Raw genomic sequence first — 19,865 nt, 5'->3', positions numbered from 1 at the left:
CGAAAAAATATAGTTCCTAAATCTGACGCAAATGTCACCATAACATTACCTTTCGTCTAGAAGATACTTTGTAGAAACTCATCCGAGGGGGATCAAGTGTGTCCTTGCCCTACAGTACCGGACAAAAGTATATCATCTCGTGATTTTTCTCTCTTCAAAATAGCTTAAATAGCTGAAACTTTCCTAAATGTGCTAGTCAATGAGACTTTTAAAATATCAACGCACCGGACTTTTAAAAAAAATCCACGAACCTGCATTTTAAAACATAATAAGTACAGTATTGACCCGATTTTGTCAGCCCTGTTTTTGAAAATCTTCTCTAATGTTCTACGAAACCCATGTGCGTTTTCAGTAGTCTTATTGCACTAAAGTATACCTTAAACATCCATATTTAAAATGATTTAAATTTTTTTGGGAATACGGTTATGTGAAATTATTAAATTATAAATTCTGGGGTTGGCGAAATCGGGTCATTGCTGTTGAAGGTTCTGGAATTTGGACTATGTTGAAAGTTCTTGGGATTGGATTTTTTTCAAGGGTCTAGCACTTCGAAGAAATCTCTTAAAAAATTAAAGTAGAATTTCCAGTAGAAAAAAAAATCTAGGAAAATTCTTAATAAGTCGTAGTCGTGATTAGATAGAAGGTTGCTGTCTACACGACCTATTGTATAGTGGTCAGCTTAGATCAGAATTCTCACACCAGGCGCCGGGAATATACGATTTGACTTATAATTACTTGTTTTAATTTGAAAGCTCAACTAGATGGATGGTTGCTTTTTTGGCTTGATCAAATGTATAGTGGCCAGTTTAGTTGAAAATTTCTTCACCAGGCGGCACTAATGTACGAAGGGACTCGCTGCCTTTGGTCGAATTGTTCAGATGCGCAAGACCTATTGAATGGTGCACAGTTTAGTTCAGAATTCTGTCACCAGGGAAGTAAGAGCAATTTTGAAGTGAAGATTATTTAAATCGAAGTTTTGATAAGTGTTTCCTATTCTTCATAGTCATATCGGCCCAACTGGAACTTCGCTTTTGTGTTCAACTTTTATTTCATCTGCTATATTGGAACTGCCGTCGTTATTTGTGAAATGGAGATTATAACTTATTGTCTTGTAACGTAGTCTACGATTTGCAACATTAATGGCATATATCAGCGAAAGAAAACCGGACAAAAGACTTATCAAAATGATACCATAATGTTTGAAAATTTTAATACAGCCCTATATAATATGCCCAGTTCAAATTATAGTCGCTGAACATTTCAAATGGTCCTATCTGCTTTGATCGATTCTCTTCATCGACTTTCTCTTCTGATAACCATGCCTACGCAAATGCATTTGGTGCTAATTTTGCCACACAGTTGGATAGCAGCAGTTCCTATCTTGTGCTTAGAACGTTGAACACAGCAGGGAATACTTTTGAAGTTGAGTTATTAATGGAAGAGAAAGTCGATGAAGAGAATCGCTCAATGCAGATAGGACCTTTTGAAATGTTTATCTAGAATTATATAGTCTGGCGGATAGAATCTCGCACGGAGAACAAATTCGTTAAGTTAAGATAACAATCCTAATAGTTACTTTCACATGGAAAAATAATGTTGTTTGAAAGAAACCTATAGTTATTCCAACATTAATTTGACCGTCAATTCAATCATATCCACCTAACAGATTCAACTGTTCATCTTATACTCAATTCAACTATAACTTTGATCAATTATAACAAACGTCAAATGTAATTTATTTATATAATTCGGTTTCAACTGATCATCATAAATCCGCACAATTTTAACTTGTGATGCGTAGAGCAGGCGATAAGATTGCTGGCTCTCACGCAGATGAACACGGTTCAAATCTAAGTTGAATGTTCTTGTACACTTTTTTTATGATTTTTCAGTTGTGTTTTTGAGATCGATAAAGAAGCAAAACAAACTTCCTTCATATGTCAATAATGAAGAGCAGTTCGTTTAATAAACATTGTAAAATGTTGCTTTCCTAACAATAGTTTTCTTGAATCAACTAAAGCATAGTTGTATTTTGGAGTTTGACGTTTGTTCATCTATTGAAAAATATAGTTGGGCCAACCGAGGAGCCAACTATGGACTATAGTTGTTGCCCTCTATATATAGTCAAATCAACTAAAGTTTCGGGTTATCTCTAAAACAATTGAACAATATAGTTATTTTGACCGAAAAAATAATTACGTCTGCTATAATTTGTTCTCCGTGCGGGAACCAATTGAGCTGTCAAATAGCGAAACCAATCAAGCATATTATACGACCAACAACAGAAAAGCGCACATCAGCTTTTGCGAACAAAACTTCGAAAACCATTTTCTCGTTACTCAAGGCTCGCCTACGCAAACCAACACCATCATCGGGTTGTGAAAAGTTTCCCCTATCTGATGATGCTATTAGTTTGCGTTCGGTTGGCGAGAAAAGAACCACCAAAGTTTTGTTTATTAAAGTTGATAGTACCATTTCAAATGTTGTTCTACAATGTATTGAATTGGTTCCGATTTTGATATAGTTCAAACTCTCAAAAATATGTTAGTATGAAACAATTTAATTGAATTTCAATTTATTTAATTACACAGTTCGCTATTTGATATATATATATTTTTTTTTGAACAAAGATAAAGGACAAACTTAAATGTAGTTCAGTTTATCTGTTATAATTCTACAACATAAAACATCCGGAAATAATATGTTGAAGTATTTTAAACCCGTTTGTTATATGAAATGCATTTTCATTGGTGAATGTTCACTCCAGTTATTGTAAATAAACATGATTCAGTAAGTACCTGAACATTGATTGTACATGTTTGGAGCCTAATTTTGAATGGGATACTAAATTTGGAAATATGAAAATTGAATTCAATTAAGAATATTAGAAGTCGCCTAATTTCAAAACTTTGAATTGAATGTCTGTTTATATTAGTAGGTATAAAATTTATAAATCAATAAATTTTTTAAGCACCCAAATGTTGTAAGGTTCAAGGTCCTTGAATTTAAAATTCGTAATTCGAGATATTTCATTTGACACATGATCTGCATTGACTTTCTTGCATGTCTTCTGCTTATTAGTTGACTTATGAATATAATGAATGATCAACAGTATAGCAATTGCCAAAAAGTAAATTTATGGAGATATTTCTATCCGAACGTGCACTACAAATTTACATTGCCAGACCCGTTCCAATGCAACACAATACTGACTACTGCAGAATTGAAGCATACCTACATATGGATCTATTTTGCGCATGCGCGAAAACATGGAAAACATCCGAAAGAACAAAAAGTAAAACGTCAAACAGTACCCAGTGTAATCAAAACAAACTAAAAGTGATATTAGCTAATTTTCTTACAAAAATATGAAAGTTTGGCACGTTCTTTTAAGTATTATCATCTGTAAGTATACTTAATAATTACTCTCTGAACCAATTAGCAATAACAGCTAAGAACGCATCATTTCAGCCATCCATTGTTGCAGTGCATTTCGCTTCAGTGGCTTGGAGTTTTATGCACACATCCTCAATGGTGACTTTCTGGATTACAAACCCTTCGGCGGAGGAAGGTCAAAGAGCGATGAAGTACAGCAGACTATGCCATCAAAGGGCCAAAGCCCCAATTCGTTCCTAGACTACATCACCTACAAGGACAAGCAGTATTGTTCGATCTACGAGGAGCAAGCCCAGGAAGTGGAAGATCCCAAGGTCACAGAAGGGAAGCGTTCACTCAAGGTGAAATGCATCCCAGCCAAGGGAAACGGAACGTTGCATATAATCTACTCGCTGAAAGAAGTCATTAGCGTCCTTGCGCCGCACGGTAACTCCACCAAGCGAACCCAGGCCGGAAACTGCGTCGTTATGCTGTTCTACACGAAAACTTGCATTCACAGCGCTATGATGGCTCCACACTACAACGCACTGGCCCGTCATTTTCCGGACTTGAAAGTTACGGCAATCGATGCGTTCAATTTTCATTCGTTGAACACAGAATTCGGAATTGTAGGACTACCAACCATCATGTTCTTCCACCAGGGACGGCCACTGGTAAAGTTCAACGAAACCGAAATTACACTGGAAACGTTGGTGAAGTTTGTAACGAAACACAGTGGCGTTGAGCCACGGTTGGTGAATCACAAAATGACGATCAACGTTCCACACTACATCTCGGAGGATTTTAAAGGGCCCCTGTCGAACAAGGTGGAAAAGAAAACCGACTACTGGCTGTACGTTGCATGGATCTTCATTGTCGTGTGCAGTTGCTACTACTTCTCCAAGTCGTTGTTCTATGTGCAGATAATCGAGATGATCAAGCGGAACTGGAGGGAATCGGAGGCGCACCATCGGAGTTAAGGAGAATGATATCGGTATTGAAAGATGCGAAGTTTCTCAAAATGTTAGTCAATGCGGTGTTTTAGGACTAGTTTGTAACTTATTGTTTCCTTGCGTGAGCTTTAGCTATTTGTTTTTTTTTCGAATAAACTGTTAAAATGGAAGTAAGTTTCTTTAGTTGCATGACGTACAAAGACGTCTTCTTATCCATGTCGGATTGCATCTTCGAAAGGAAAGACCAGGGATCTAAAAAATATAGTGCGATCCTGCCAGGAGTCGAACCTGGAATCTTCTGATCCGTAGTCAGACGCGTTATCCATTGCGCCACAGGACCTGTTTCTGAGGAGAAAATTAAATAATCACAAAAAGTCAGACAAGATACACAGAATGCTTTGTATGCTCTTATTAGATCTAATCCTCCGTTATACGCATAAGAGTAGCTCGGTCCGTAAGGATTTCATAAAACATGGGACAGTTATGATTATAAAAGCAGTAATCATAATTTATGATTAGACTTTGGCAGCCCTATGAATATATCCCATATGGTCTAGTGGCTAGGATATCTGGCTTTCACCCAGAAGGCCCGGGTTCGATTCCCGGTATGGGAAATTTTTTGAACAGTAATTTATGATCATGTTTCTCCTTCTGAGAAGTTTTCTTCTAACAAATAAACATTAATTTTACTAATATTTTTTTAAGAATAACACATGAGTTAAAAACATGTATTATAATCAATTGAATTTCAATATTTATTACCTGTTGCTTACAATAAATTAAATATTACAAAGTAGTATAGAAGATTCCAACATGAAGATTTTCAATATGATTAGATAAATTTCCTATAAGAACTGGTAGATCATATAAATTTGGAAATTCACCACATTTTATCACAATGTCTTGGAGAACAGGTCCTACAATACGGATTTGTCGTTTTATTCATTCTTCCGCTATTTTTATGTAACAACAAATGCTACGTCTAAATGATCATTGCATTAGAACCGAGATTAGAACAGAGTTAGAGTGAAAGAGATGACGAATTAGGATCGCCATAACATTTATTTAAGTCTTCTCAACGTTGTACACTATCTTGAGTACAACATTGTGTACAAGAGAGCTTTGGGCTTTTTTGAAAGAAAATTGCATGAAAGGCGATAGCACAGATCAACTTCACAGACGGAATTAGTACGCACGTTGAGTCAAAGGTGAAAATTTGTAATTTGTAATTTGTAATTTATTGATAGCATAACGAAAACCTGTCAGTTACAGAACCATAAATCAGGCCAAGGAAGCAAGCAGTTCATTGGATTGGATGGCTTTTTGAACAAGGGGTAAAGATAGCGTCGGTACCTCTTTACATAATATCGTCAGGGGGTAAATGAATTCCTTGAGCGCTGATTTTTTGCATGAAGATGCGTCATGTTTCAGAGCATCGTTTTGCAAAAAAAAATCTTCATTCTGTATGACTTTGCGCTCTAAGGCTTGGCTATTGTTAGTTGAAGATTTTAAAAATGTGTGAACTCTGTATAATTTTAAATAGAAAAATATTATTGAAAAATAAAGATTTTTTTAAATCGTCTGAATAGAGTCGATATTGAACTTTTCATGTTCTATTGTAAGTCACTAGAACGCCGACTACTGTTCACTCGGCTGTCGACAGAAGCAGGCCACTCTCGATGTGTGTCACGCCATCGTCTCTTTACTCGGCAGCAACCATTGCACTATCAGATATCAGGCGGTCAAAAATAAAAAAAAATCGACTTTCACTAATCCTTATTTCGTTATTTTTGGTCGATAGTAAACATTTCAACTAAGAGAATCTGAAAGTTTCAAGCTTCTAGCAGTTTTAGTTTCTGAGATATGGGATGTCGAAGTCAAAAAAAGAGTAAGAAATGTACAAATTTTGACGCAAAAATACACTACCACTCAAATAAAATTTCATCCACTATTTATCATATAACTACCACATCATCATACATCGTTGGAAAGGTAATTTAATAAGATTTCCGAAAATAAAATCCATTTGGAAATTTGATGGAGACAAAAAAAAAATTAAAAATACAAATAGAAAAAAAAATAATTGAAAATTAATGAAAATTTAACTTTATTGATCACAAACTTTCGAGTCTCGCACATTCCCAGGCTAATTCTCAGCTCTGGATGAAGTTTTGAGTGTACTCTAACAAGTACTAAAGAGTTTGCCTGCCCCAACCTGCCCCATTGGAAATATAAGCGATTTGAAAATTTTCGGTTATTATGGGAGATTTCAAATTGTACAAGAGCCGGCTTGGAAACAAACTTTTTCAACAATTATTTTGTAACTTTTGGAGTTATTGTTATTGGAGATATTGTTAAAAAACATTTTCTAATATTTCATGACCAACTTTTAAAAAGGGCTTAAGCTTTTGTACAAAAAGAAGTCATCATTATCATAAAGTTCGCTTATGCTTTATTCTAAAGTAAGTACCTGGTTATGACAATTATAGAAGCATATGCGTAAGTATGTACCTACGCATATGCGCGGATGAGTTTAATTTATACCTAAGCCTGTACTTAACCTACTGTAGTGTCAATTTGAAGCCATAGTGTATTTTGTGTAGCTTTTATTTAAACTACTACAGTGTAATTCAAATTTACGGTTGAGACCAAGTGTGAGCATGGATAATAGAACCATTATTAATCTATTAGACACAAAATTAAGCCATAGTGACAATGTCCACAGAGCCATTGAATTCATTTGTGAAAATTATAACATCTCGGTGGAAAAACGTAAACGTCTCGATGAAAAGATCCATAAAATCGTTACTAAATACATCAACAAATGGCATGAAGCTAATCGCACGAAAGAGCGATTTGAGTCGTATTTTCGGAATTGGCTTGATGGAGAATTTGGCATCGAGAAATTCATCGAACAGGAGCAATGTGTTGCCTCAACCTCGGCCTCGGGAACAAAACGTGGATGACCTTCAAAACCTTTCTTGGATTTGAGTGAAAGAGGAAAACGTCGCGTCATCGATAAATAAGCAGTTGATCCAAAATTCGATACCATCGAGAAAGCTTTGTTATTTGCAAGACGGACCGCTTATAATCGAAAGGATCTTAATTTAGTTAAAGTTATTGGGCATATTTTAAAAAAACCAAAAAAGCTCTAAAACCATGCTGGCTCAACTAACTGATCAACGAGGAATGATGTCACCAGAAGAGGCTTTTAGTGTACTTATCGAGGCTGGATTGAGTAGATTCAGGGGGTAAGTCACTCTACCACCTTGTGTTAACACCCACAAAAACACACTCCAAACACCTTGCCACCCAGGCAGTCTCCACATAACAGATAGTTTTTCATCAATCCTGGCACCACTTCCAAGAATGTTTACATCATATGTTGTTTATAATAGACCAATCCATGATCTGATTTAATCATTCATTTTTGACAGTATTCATCTTTGGTATGATCTGCTTTTTATTGATCTGAACCTCTCAAATGAGTAAACAAACCAAACTAACCTGCCAAATTATTCAGAACGCTTGGTTTATTTATGTGACCCAGGATATCAGCGATTTTTTTGCATGTTTATTTCAACAATATTGAATTTGGGTTAACGATTTTTAGCGTGCCCTGCCTGTTAATTACACAATGTAGAACATTAACTACTTTTTAACTCCATTAATTACAGTTGAAAAAAATATCGTAATTAAAGTACATGAATTACATTTTACTTTTTTTTTAATTACATTAATTTATTATATGATATGAGTAGTAGCTATACTGAAGATCCGAGAGATGTCACCCCTTCAGTGGTAGGAAAATCATTTTTGCAGTATGGAGAATATCTAAAAATCCACGATTTGTGACTAAACATGCTTTCACAGAAGAAAACAAATAAACCTTATCACCATAGTAATGTACTCGTGCAATTTTTGTGCATCTAAAACCAGGGCTGGCAAATGTCATTTTCAATGAAAGATCTCGCGCGATATTTACAGATATACTTCTGTCACTATCATTGAATTAGAAAACGAATTTTTGTAGAATAATCCTGAGGACCCTCTCGAGGACATCCCTGAGGACATCATTGAGTACTGTCCTGAGGTTTATGCTTTTAAAAAATAAAAATTATAATATTGATAACGTTTAATATTATTAAAAATAGTACCTATAATCACAAATAGCCCTAAAGACACTTTACTTAGAAACTTGCAATATGGCCCACCATATGCCTTCAGCTGAGCACCGCTGGACCTTAAAGTATTGTATGATGAATTTTCCATGACTTGATAAAAGGTTCTACCAGCAGGGTAGATTACATAAATTACAATCAAATTTCTCGATCACCCCTTTCTCTATTCCGTTGTATGGGAAATCCGTTTCGAGAGACTCGTGCCCGTAGAGAACTACCAGTCTTATACACTTAGTACAGGGCGAAGTTTACCAGCTGTGAGCTTTCATTCGTGAGTAATCGACGTCTAAAGCCATTGCTTACAAAAGCAATTCGGCCCTTTTGAAATGTTCACACCGCATTACTCAATTACGAATTTCCGTCATTGCTAAATTTAATGCGGCATGAAATCGCCAATTCAAACTCATCCATCTTCACAAAATAGTTGTTCTCAAGGGAAGCATTGAACCAACTTCCTCCAACCAGTAGGATCCACTTTTTATTCCACTCACGGATTTTCTTTCTTAACGAATCACGAAGAATGTTCACATGGTTTCTTACAGATCTTCATCATTTTTACTCCCTAAAAAAGAGTGGAATTAACAGTACATGAACGGCGGCTCCTGGTTTACTGATAGTAAGTATCCGGTCGGCGGAAAGAGAACAGCTTCCTGTAGCGCTTGTGGTGGTATCTTTGCACCAGCGGGAAGCGGATCTTCGAGTCGTGGAACTGCTTGATGTGAGCACGACGGGTCTTGGAGGCCTCAACCGATTCGACCTTGATGATCTGTTGGGAAAACATTCGCATCAGTGATTCTTTCCGGGTCAATACTACCAAAAAGCAACTCACCTGAATGGAGTGGGCACGGGCACGGTGGTGCGAAGCCATATCGCTATAGCACTGCATGACAGCACCGCCAACGGTCAGATCACGATACTCGCGGTACATGTTGTGGGTACCGGAACGGGAATCGTAGCGCAGCCAGATGCCGAAGTTCTTCACGCGCAGCGGAGTTTTCTCCAGGATACGCTTGACCGAGACAATCTCACCGGTGGCCTTCTTGAACTTACGCAGCAGCCGCAGGAGTACCAGAAACGGGACTTGGCCACGATCTGGTCCGGTGCGAAGATGTGCATCAATTCCGCCATGTATCACGCACAGACTGTCGTTTGCTTATTGGATTTTGCAGGATTTTACCATAGGAGTAAAGAGCTATAGCTGTATACAGTCACCGTCAACGCCAATAAATAACGACGATCGCAGGGGGATCTGTCATTTTCAGCGATGTGGAAGTCATGGTTGCCAGTAAACATTGTATGTTGCCGCTTGACGTTTTGACAGCTCATTCGACACAGAAACACCCTGAAACACCCAAAAACACACAAGAAACACAATCAGCACAGTCACAAGGTGGCAGAATGACTTACCCCCTGAGTAGATTTCAGTACGAAGTAATACATAGTGAATCACGTTCAAGATTTCCACCTTACTATGTGATCGGAGCAGTGAAAAAAATATGCGCCCCTCCTAGTGAATTCATCGAAGAAAGTGCATTGAAAATAAGAGTGAAACTCCAGGCGCTGATGGAAAATACAGTGAAACGAATCGTCCAAATAATTGATGCAGAGCTCAACGAGTATATAGATAGGAACGATCTAGTTTCTACGGAACTGGTTCTTCTATGTAGCTGGGGTATGGACGGATCAACTGGATATTCGCAATATCATCAAGTGCTACCAGAAGGATGTCAGGACGATTCAGATGTATTTTCGTTCACTTTAACACCAATTCAGTCCTTCATGTACAATGATCGAAAGGAAATTATGTGGTTTAATCCCATGCCTCAAAGTATTCGATTTTGTAGGCCATTCATCCTTGAATTCATTAAAGAGAGTAAAGAAGTTATTCTGGCTACAAAATAGGATGTAGAAAAAAAAATGAGTGAACTAACGCCAGTGAAAATTGAACTCTCAAATGATAAGTTTATACTTGTTGATTTTGATTTTGTCCTCAGTATGATAGACGGAAAAGTCTTAACTTATATCACTGGAAATTCGTCGATGCAGAATTGTCCAATATGTGGGGCAACACCAAATGTAATGAATGATGCAGAGAAATTCGAGGAAGGATTTAAATTAAACGAAGAAGCCTTGCATTACGGCATATCTCCACTTCATGCTTGGATAAGATTTTTCGAATGCCTTTTGCATATTGCATACAGAATGGATATCAAAAAATGGTAGGTAACGAAACCGTTCAAAGAACTATATAAACAAAGAAAAAAACATGTGGCGACACAGCTTTACGAAAAATTTGGAGTAAGAGTAGATCAACCACGATCGGGTGGAGCAGGTACCAGTACTACAGGAAACGTTTGTCGAAGAGCATTTGGAAATCCCAAGCTTTTAAGCTCCGTGCTGAACATTGATGAAGAGTTAATTTTCAGATTCCGGAATATATTAATTGCTATTAACTGCCAAGAGCCAATAAACCCGGAAAAATTTGATGCATCTTGCAAGGAAACATATAGGCTCTATCTTAAATTGTATGATTGGTACAAAATTCCTGCAACCGTGCATAAAGTTCTCGCTCATGCCGGAGAAATAATCATACATTCACCAGCACCACTTGGTTCATTAGCGGAAGAGGCAGCAGAAAGTCAACATAAACAATTGAAAAAATATCGAACCCATCATGCAAGAAAACGATCAAGAGTAGAAAAATTACATGATGTCTTTATTCGTGCCATTAATGAATCGGACCCACTGATCAGTTCCATTTGGATGGCAAAAAGACGACAGAAAAAAGTATCCCTGGATTATCCCGACATCGTGAAAAGTTTCATGATATTTGAAAATTCTGTAAGTGATTCAGTAGTCGATACTAATAACTTCAATGCCTTGGAGGAACTTATGAAAGCAGTCGATGAAATTGAAGAAGAATTTGTTCATGATGATATTGTAACAGAGGAATAAAAAGAAATTCGTTGAAACATATTTTTTTTTTTTATTAACTTTTTATTTGTTCCAAATTCAAAATAAATTACATTTCATTTTTAACCTAGGTGCTCCAGTTACTACAGTAACTTACCAGCCTTAATTGTTATGATATATATCTAAGTGTTTTTACATTGTTCCCTTCTTGGCAATTCAGTATTTTAAACAGGTTTTTTAAACCTGCATGTCAGTATAACAATTGATAGCTTAAAACTAAATAACTAAAACTAAATCTTATCTAAGTATAAAGGGAATTAATCGTTGCAATTGAGGATTGTAACGATTTTTGCCGGAAATTATTAATTATTTTGATGGACATTTGTGCTAAAGTTCGTAAACATTCGAAATTCTATGTACTTCGGTAGTACTGTACCAGGGAGGCAACTTCAAAATCATCTTCAGAATTTTGTTCTGAATCCTTTGAAGTGCTTTTTTCCTGGTAGTGCAACAACTAGACCATATTGGCACAGCGTAAAGCATGGCCGGTCTAAAAACTTGTTTAAATATTAGAAGTTTATTCGTCAGGCAAAGTTTGGATTTCCTGTTAATAAGAGGATACAAACATTTTATATATTTGTTACATTTGGCTTGAATGCCCTCAATGTGATCTTTAAAAGTTAATTTATGGTCAAGTATTAATCCAAGATATTTCACTTGGTTTGACCAGGAAATTGGAACTCCGTTCATAGTGACTATGTGACTACTACTAGGTTTCAAAAAGGAAGCCCTGGGCTTATGTGGAAATATTATAAGTTGAGTTTTGGAAGCGTTGGGAGAAATCTTCCATTTTTGTAAATAAGAAGAGAAAATATCTAAACTTTTCTGAAGTCTGCTGCAAATAACACGAAGACTTCTTCCTTTCGCGGAAATGCCTGTGTCATCAGCGAACAAAAATTTGTGGCAACCCTAAGGCAAATCAGGGAGGTCCGAAGTGAAAATGTTATACAATATAGGCCCAAGAATGCTACCCTGAGGAACTCCTGCTCTAACAGGTAGTCGATTAGATTTGGAATTTTGATAATTTACCTGCAGAGTTCTGTCAGTTAAATAATTTTGAACTAATTTCATAATGTAAAGTGGAAAATTAAACTTTTTCAATTTAGCAATAAAACCTTCATGCCAAACACTGTCGAATGCTTTTTCTATGTCTAGAAGAGCAACTCCAGTTGAGTGGCCTTCAGATTTGTTTGAACGAATTAAATTGGTAACTCTCAAGAGTTGATGAGTAGTTGAATGCCCATGGCGAAATCCAAACTGCTCATCTGCAAAAATTGAGTTCGTATTGATGTGAAGCATCATTCTATTCAAAATTATTTTTTCAAAAAGTTTACTTATTGAAGAAAGCAAACTTATTGGACGGTAGCTAGAAGCTTCAGCTGGATTTTTATCCGGCTTCAAAATTGGAACAACTTTTGCATTTTTCCATTTATCAGGAAAGTATGCCAAATGGAAACATCTGTTAAATAATTTTACCAGGAAAGACAAGGTACTCTCTGGGAGTTTTTTGATGAGGATATAGAAAATTCCATCATCACCTGGAGCTTTCATATTTTGAAATTTTTTAGTTATAGACCTTACTTCGTCCAAATCAGTCCCCCAGGAATCATCAAAAATATTTTCCAGAGAGAAAATATTCCGAAAATCCCGAGCAACCTGATTCTCAATAGGACTAGTAAGACCCAAACTGATATTATGGGAACTCTCGAATTGCTTAGCAAGTTTCTGAGCTTTTTCCAAATTTGTGGTCAAAATTTTACCACCTTCTTTAAGCGCTGGAATTGGCTTTTGAGGTTTTTTCAAAATTTTTGTGAGTTTCCAAAAGGGTTTGGAACTCGGGTCTAATTTAGAAACATTATTTTCAAAAGTTTAGTTCCTCAGGGCAGAGAATCGCTTTTTAATTTGTTTTTGCAAATCCCGCCAGATAACTTTCATGGCAGGATCGCGTGTTCTTTGAAATTGTCTTCTACGGACATTTTTAAGACGGATCAAGAGCTGAAGATCATCGTCTATTATAATTGAATCGAATTTAACCTCGCATTTTGGTACTGAGGCAGCTCTTGCTGCAACTATAGAAGTAGTCAGAGATTCAAGAGCATAATTAATTTCATCTTTGGTTTGCAAAGGAATGTTTGGATCGAAGTTATATTCCATAAATGTTCGATATTGCTCCCAATCAGCTCTATGGTAATTGAAAGTAAAGCTGTTGGGATTAGAAATTATTTCTTGGGATATTTCAAAAGTTACTGGAAGGTGATCAGAACCGAAGTCAGCATGGGTAACCAATTGGCTACAAAGATGACATGAATCAGTTAAGACCAAATCAATAGTTGAGGGATTTCTTGCAGAAGAAAAGCATGTTGGGCTGTTTGGATATTGAATAGTGTAATAACCTGCAGAACAATCATCAAACAGAATATTACCATTGGAATTGCTTTGAGCATTATTCCATGAGCGGTGTTTTGCATTAAAATCACCAATAATGAAGAATTTAGACCTATGACGGGTAAGTTTCTGGAGGTCACCCTTGAGAAAATTCTTTTGCTGGCCTACGCATTGGAATGGCAAATAGGCAGCTATAAACGTAAGTTGTCCAAATTTTGTTTCAACAGAAACTCCCAAAATTTCAAAAACTTTGGTTTCAAATGAAGAAAGAATTTTATGCTTGATTCGTCTATGAATAATGATGGCAACGCCACCACAGGGTCCATCAAGACGATCATTTCTATAAATCAAGTAATTTGCGTCCTTCTTAACCTTATGGTCAGGGTTGGTTGGAAATGCTAACATGAAGCTTTAGTGTGATGATTTATTAGCTAGAGAATGATCTTTAGAAGAGGGTAGGTGGATAGTTCCGTTAGAGTACGGCAGTATGAAAATTGAATAGAAGTTGAAAATGAGCGAAGGGTCATTAAAGCGACAGTTTTCAAGATAGACGCACATTTTTGCCTAGCCCGTACGATGTACGCGGGGACTTGAAGTATGTCTCCAAGTCCACAGGCAAAAATGTGCGTCCCTCTTGTTGCTCATAAACTGACTGCGGCTGTGGAATAGTTCTAGCGACGTTTTCATCACTACCTAAAGCCCCACGTCGCGAGAGCATTTCCAGTCGATGGTGTGTTATAATGCAGTTCTTCTTTACCCAACTATTGTGTTGCTCCTCTCAGGTTTAAGGAACGTTTAAGTTATAACGGCAATATGCACGTTATGAACTCTCAAAAAATTAAATAGCTCGTCTTCATTATCTTTAAGAGATCGAGCATTCTAATTTACAATATTTAATGCTTTAATATCCATTGCTGAATTTTAAAGTCATGACAATATTATTTGCAAATTTTACTCCAGTTTGAATAGCATCAAACATGGAGTTAGATTTAAGCATATCAGAAATCATGTCAATTAATGAATTCTGTAAAAATTCCATTTTAGGGGCAGTAATGCTTCCTAAGTCAAATTGTCAAAATTTCCGTTAGAATTACTTTGGTTAGTATTTTGATTTCTACCCGCTGCAATAGCAGCATAGGTAGCTCCATTAACTCGCTGAACATTGTTAGCAGCGAGAGGAGTAGGTACAGATGAAAAATTTGAAGCAGGGGTGATATTTGTACCTACGGGTCCGAATGTAGAATTTGTTCCTCGCTGACCGATGTTAACAGCAGAGGAATTTGTACCTGGTCGGAAACGTGGAGCGTTTCTTACCTGTCGGTTAGAACGAGATTGTAGAATCGCTTTGCGAGTCTTACATTCCCAAAAATTGGATTTGTGGTTTTCACCACAATTTGAACATTTAAATATCTTAGGATCTTCCTTCACAGGACAGTCGTCCTTTGCGTGAGAGGAATCACCACAATTCATGCATTTAGCTGGCATGTAGCAATTTTTAGTTCCGTGACCCCATCCCTGGCACTTACGGCACTGAGTGAGGTTTTGGAAATTTCCTCCAGTCTTCCTGAAGTGTTCCCACTTCACTCGGACATGGAGCATAAGGCTAGCTTTTTCTAAGGCCTTAAGGTTGTTTAGTTCACTAGACTTGAAGTGAACTAAATAAAAATCATTAGAAATCCCGTTGCGCGGATCGCCAGGACGGGATTTCATTTTCATTTTGATTACTTGGAGTGGCACAACTCCAAATAGTTTTGCCAGTTCATCTTTGATCTGATCCAGGGATTCACCACTATGCAGTCCTTTCATGACAACCTTGAACACACGTTCAGTTTTGGTGTCGTAAGTAAAAATTTGTGCTTCTTCTCAGTAAGATTCTTGAGAAGACATTTAAATCCGTCCAAGGTTTCAGCCAATACACGGCATTCACCCCGACGTCCAATTTGTAGTGAAAACTTAACTTTCACGAAATTCAAAAGTTCCATGCGAAGAGCATGGAAATCGGTAGTGGTTATCACAATAGGGGGAATCTTTTCCTTCTTGGCATTAAGCCGCGAAAGTTTACTAGAATTTTTCTTGGATGATGGATCATTCTCATCATCCGTGAGCAAATCAAATTGATTACTCAAATTAATTTCTTCAGAAGGGGGGTCAAGAGTTTGCCCCTTTCTTTTGCGTTTAGGCGCCATGGCGGCGGTAAATTTTTTATCCAAATCGACTTCCAAGCAGATTACTATAAGAATCTGAAGGATCGAAGAGAAATTTTCCAAATCGATATCCAAGAAGGATTACCTCGGGTAGGGTCCAAACAAGGATCGAAGAGGAATAAGAGGAGTTGAACAAGGCAGAAATTTTTTACAGGTTGAGCACTGAAAAGTGCTGTTTAAATTTGTTGTAGCTTTAGGTAGTAGTAACACTTCCTTAAGCAAAAAGCAAATAGATCCGCACGGCAAGAGAGCACGATACGGACTCGTTGAAACATATTTGATTTTGATTATTGTATCATGGCTTTTTGTATTTATTTTACAGAAGATTTGTTGAAAAAAATAAACATATTTCCAAAAAAAAGGTTTTTTTTTTATTTGTTACGGTGTTCCCCCCAATAAAACCATGGTAGATTGTCTTTGTTCAATAGATTTTATTCTCTGAAAACAAGCTTGAAACTGTAACCGTTATAAAATCGTAAAAATTAAATTTTAATTAATCAAAAGTTAGGCCCTTTTCAAAAGTTGGCCGTGAAAATGTTGAAAAGTGATAACGCACACCTTATATTGATGAAACAAAGCAAGAATAATAGCAGAAATTGTGAAAAAATGATAGAAATATTGTTAACCGCCTGGTTGTATGAAAATGCCCCATAGTGCATTGTGTGGTCCTCCTCATTGTTCTTCATCAGCAGTTCTTTCGGTCGATGCGTCATCGACTTTGGATAGCATCCATTTCGAGATGAGTTTTGAGTGATGACCACGTTTTACGTCCATTACTACAATGAAAGCGCTCTGTCCCCCGTTGGCGATTCTGCCATACAATGAAACCAATGGAAGCGGATTCTATTCTGGTGGAGGAATAATTGAGCCTGATCAAATAAATAAATTAAACGCCGACTACTAGATGAAAACTTGTTTGAGCAAATAAATAAAACAAACATCAACAAATGGCCATTTCGGGTGTTTTAGACACACAGAGAACTTCCCACCGTTTGTGTTTTCGTCTTTATATTTCAATAGTTTATATTTTATCCATTCTCCGTCTTCGTCATTTTTATTCTTCGGATTTTTACTGTTGCTTGCTGCTGGTTTCCTGCTACAGTTGCACACACTAACCGTTTTCCTTTTATTCATTTGTCTCCCCTTTTCTTTTCGCTTCTGAAAAATGCTTTTTCCTTACCTTTCTACAACTCTAGTATCTGTTTTTGTTTGTCTGCTGTGCCTTAATTTGCTTGTTCGGTTTCGTTCGTCTCCATAGCAATCTCCTCCATTCACTGCAATTGTATCTTACAAACTACTACGATTCGTGTGCCATTGCCTCTTCCATTCGCTCTTTCGCTATGCTCTCTAATTGATTTTCGTACGTAGATTTTGCTTGATATTTTTCTTCCTTGAATTTTATCGTATTGTGATAAAATATATAGTTTTTTTTTAGGTTTTTGTTTATACCATACACACACGGACAATGTTTACAGTGATTTTATGTTTTTCCTCTGCTGCTTCTTCAATATCTGTTCCTTTAGGTTGTGAATTTATTTCCTATAGTTTCATATTCTTTTTTTTTAGTTTAAATTCTCTTTCGCTTGTGGCGCTCCTGTTCCGATTGATATATTTTTGTTTTAAATGTTAGTATGACGATAGTTTTTCTGTTCCATTTCATATTCAACTTTCAATAAAAATATTTACAGATAAAAAAGCTGATATACTTGGAACTTAAACGGTTTCTGCTAGAACGGTTCTAAAATGTACGTTGTATTATTAGATTGGGTTGACTTGTTGTATGTTTTTTTTTTGGTTGACGTTAAAAAATGTCTTACTTTAGAGAGGGAGGGGTATACATATTTTCTGATGTACGCCCGCGGGAATTCTGAGAATAATTACTACTTTCCACTAGTTTAATCTAGGTTTTTTTTTTTACTTTTTCATTAGCGGGATTCTGTCAAATATACATGTATAGAGTGTGTCTTATTGTAATTATAGTAGACTTTTTCCTTGTAAAAAACTGGGTTTTCCGTTTCGATATTTGGTTCGCTAAACTATGTCTCACGAGGGAGGGGAAAATACTCAGAAGCACCGGGATAATTTTCTAATTGTAGTTGTGTGTCGTTTCTGCTTAGAATGCGGAAAAGGTCTTTTAATTGTAATGTTGTAATGTACGTTTCATGTTGTTGGTTCCTAGGATTCGTGACATGTTTGCATTTCTCTTAAGTTTCTGATGATCATTTTTGAAAACGTTTAAAATCTGCACCGGAGTAAAAATTAACTACGTGGTAGAATTCTTCACAAGCTCAACATAAAGCCGGAGCGAATTTTTTTCAATCAAAGCAACCCCGTTGTTTTCGAATTTGACTAACGATTTTCGGTTGATGCATATTATTCACACATCACCATGGCAACGATGTTAAGGTACGCATACACACGAATACTTTATGAACACTATAATAGTTGGTTTGCCGGAACGGAAATTTTTTTCAAAACTAAGGCTTCATAGTAGCTGTCGGTTTGTTTTACCCTATTGGTTCGATTAAAACAATTATATTTTCTAATAGATTGCATCTCTAATAATAACAATTACACTGGATGCGTTGGTGCGCATCGTTCGGAAGAAAATCGGTGAAACTGAATATTTTTTTTGAGGATTTTAATGGTATGTATGTATTTCCTAAAACCTAAATCTCTCGATATGTTACTAAAATTTCCATTTCATTTGCTTTTATTTTTTCCTTCCTCTTTCGTGGGATCCAGTTGCTTTTGATATAGGTAATGTAGATAATGTTCGTCTTTGAGTCTGTAATTTCAAATGGATATGTGAGGAAAGTGGTACGGTATCCTTCTTCGTGATCGAATTTGCGATCAGAAAAGCATATATGCGAAGTTGGGGGTTTGGTTTTGATGGAAGATAGTAGTTCGATTGTTTGATGAATAGTGTAATTGTTTTTTTTTTCTTTAATTGATTCGATATAAGAGGAAAAAAGTTCGTTTCAAAATTGTTCCTCCCAGTTTTCCGATCTGATCTGAAATTTGTTTCTTTCGTTTACTATTGTCACCAGTTAAGTTGATGATAGTTTGAAAATGGATTGGTACATTCATTCGCGCCCCCACCTTGTGCGTCTTTGTGTGTGTGTGTGTGTGTATGTGTAAGTTTGTGTCAATGTCTGCTCCAAAACTTCGATCCGGTTTTTTCACGCACATGTAATCGCTCACATTTTGCCGCACTCTGCCTATTTACATTTATTTTAATATTTTTTAGTAATTGAATGAGGATGATTTCTCTAATTTCTTGTTTCCATTCTCTCATCTTTCGCTCACAGTACATTCAAGTTGGCAACACTGATTTGTTTTAGTTTCTTCCGTCACGATGTGAAATAAACACGTCTAAACAGTCATCATTTATAGTAAGCGTGGAATGTCTTTCAAGTAAGGTTTTTCTTCTTTTTGCTAGCAAGCGCATAATTATTTTTTTTTAGATTAGTGTGAGTGTGTTTACCGTGTTTTGCACACGCACACGTGTTTTACAAACGTGACCGATGTCTTCTTATTCCGTACACAATCCACTACAATTTGATCTATTTATGACAATGTGTATGTGTGAATGTGAGTTGGTGAGCTATTCGCGTGCACATTTTCCGCTAAGATGATGATGTTTGGATGCTAATTTGAGTAACTATCTTGCGTCCGCTTCGAGGTGATAGAATGCATGTCTGTATACAGTCAAAAAGTCTCTGCAAAGCCGTTGAAAATAATTCAAAAATGAATAAATTTCTATAATTTTTTAGTGAATTCTTATAATTTCT

General features: G+C 36.5%; 1 protein-coding gene, 2 non-coding genes and 1 pseudogene across 3 annotated transcripts; 2 read left to right on the top strand and 2 right to left on the bottom strand.

The window, feature by feature from the left end:
• Positions 1-3,315: 3,315 nt before the first annotated feature.
• Positions 3,316-4,470, top strand: bug (thioredoxin domain-containing protein bug). Its single transcript, XM_065225770.1, has 2 exons — positions 3,316-3,405; positions 3,472-4,470. The coding sequence occupies exons 1-2, from the start codon at positions 3,369-3,371 to the stop codon at positions 4,353-4,355; spliced, it is 921 nt and encodes a 306-aa protein (XP_065081842.1). The 5' UTR covers positions 3,316-3,368; the 3' UTR covers positions 4,356-4,470.
• A 125-nt stretch (positions 4,471-4,595) lies between these two features.
• Positions 4,596-4,668, bottom strand: TRNAR-ACG (transfer RNA arginine (anticodon ACG)). Its single transcript has one exon. It is a non-coding gene; the product is annotated as a tRNA-Arg (tRNA).
• A 202-nt stretch (positions 4,669-4,870) lies between these two features.
• On the top strand, positions 4,871-4,942 carry TRNAE-UUC (transfer RNA glutamic acid (anticodon UUC)). The gene has a single exon. It is a non-coding gene; the product is annotated as a tRNA-Glu (tRNA).
• A 4,099-nt stretch (positions 4,943-9,041) lies between these two features.
• LOC135704334 (large ribosomal subunit protein eL20-like) lies at positions 9,042-9,625 on the bottom strand (annotated as a pseudogene).
• Positions 9,626-19,865: the final 10,240 nt, after the last annotated feature.

Source organism: Ochlerotatus camptorhynchus, unplaced genomic scaffold, assembly GCF_037179485.1.
Source record: "Ochlerotatus camptorhynchus isolate MF236.1 unplaced genomic scaffold, CSIRO-AGI_Acam_v1.1 ptg000234l, whole genome shotgun sequence".
In the NCBI taxonomy this organism is placed as follows: domain Eukaryota; kingdom Metazoa; phylum Arthropoda; class Insecta; order Diptera; family Culicidae; genus Ochlerotatus; species Ochlerotatus camptorhynchus.
This window is presented reverse-complemented; position numbering and strand designations above follow the sequence as displayed.

Excerpts from the sequence above, each read along its gene's own strand:
- bug (XM_065225770.1), top strand. The coding sequence starts at position 3,369 with ATGAAAGTTTGGCACGTTCTTTTAAGTATTATCATCT. Across the intron at positions 3,406-3,471 it reads TCTTTTAAGTATTATCATCT|CCATCCATTGTTGCAGTGCA; the intron begins GTAAGTATACTT and ends GCATCATTTCAG.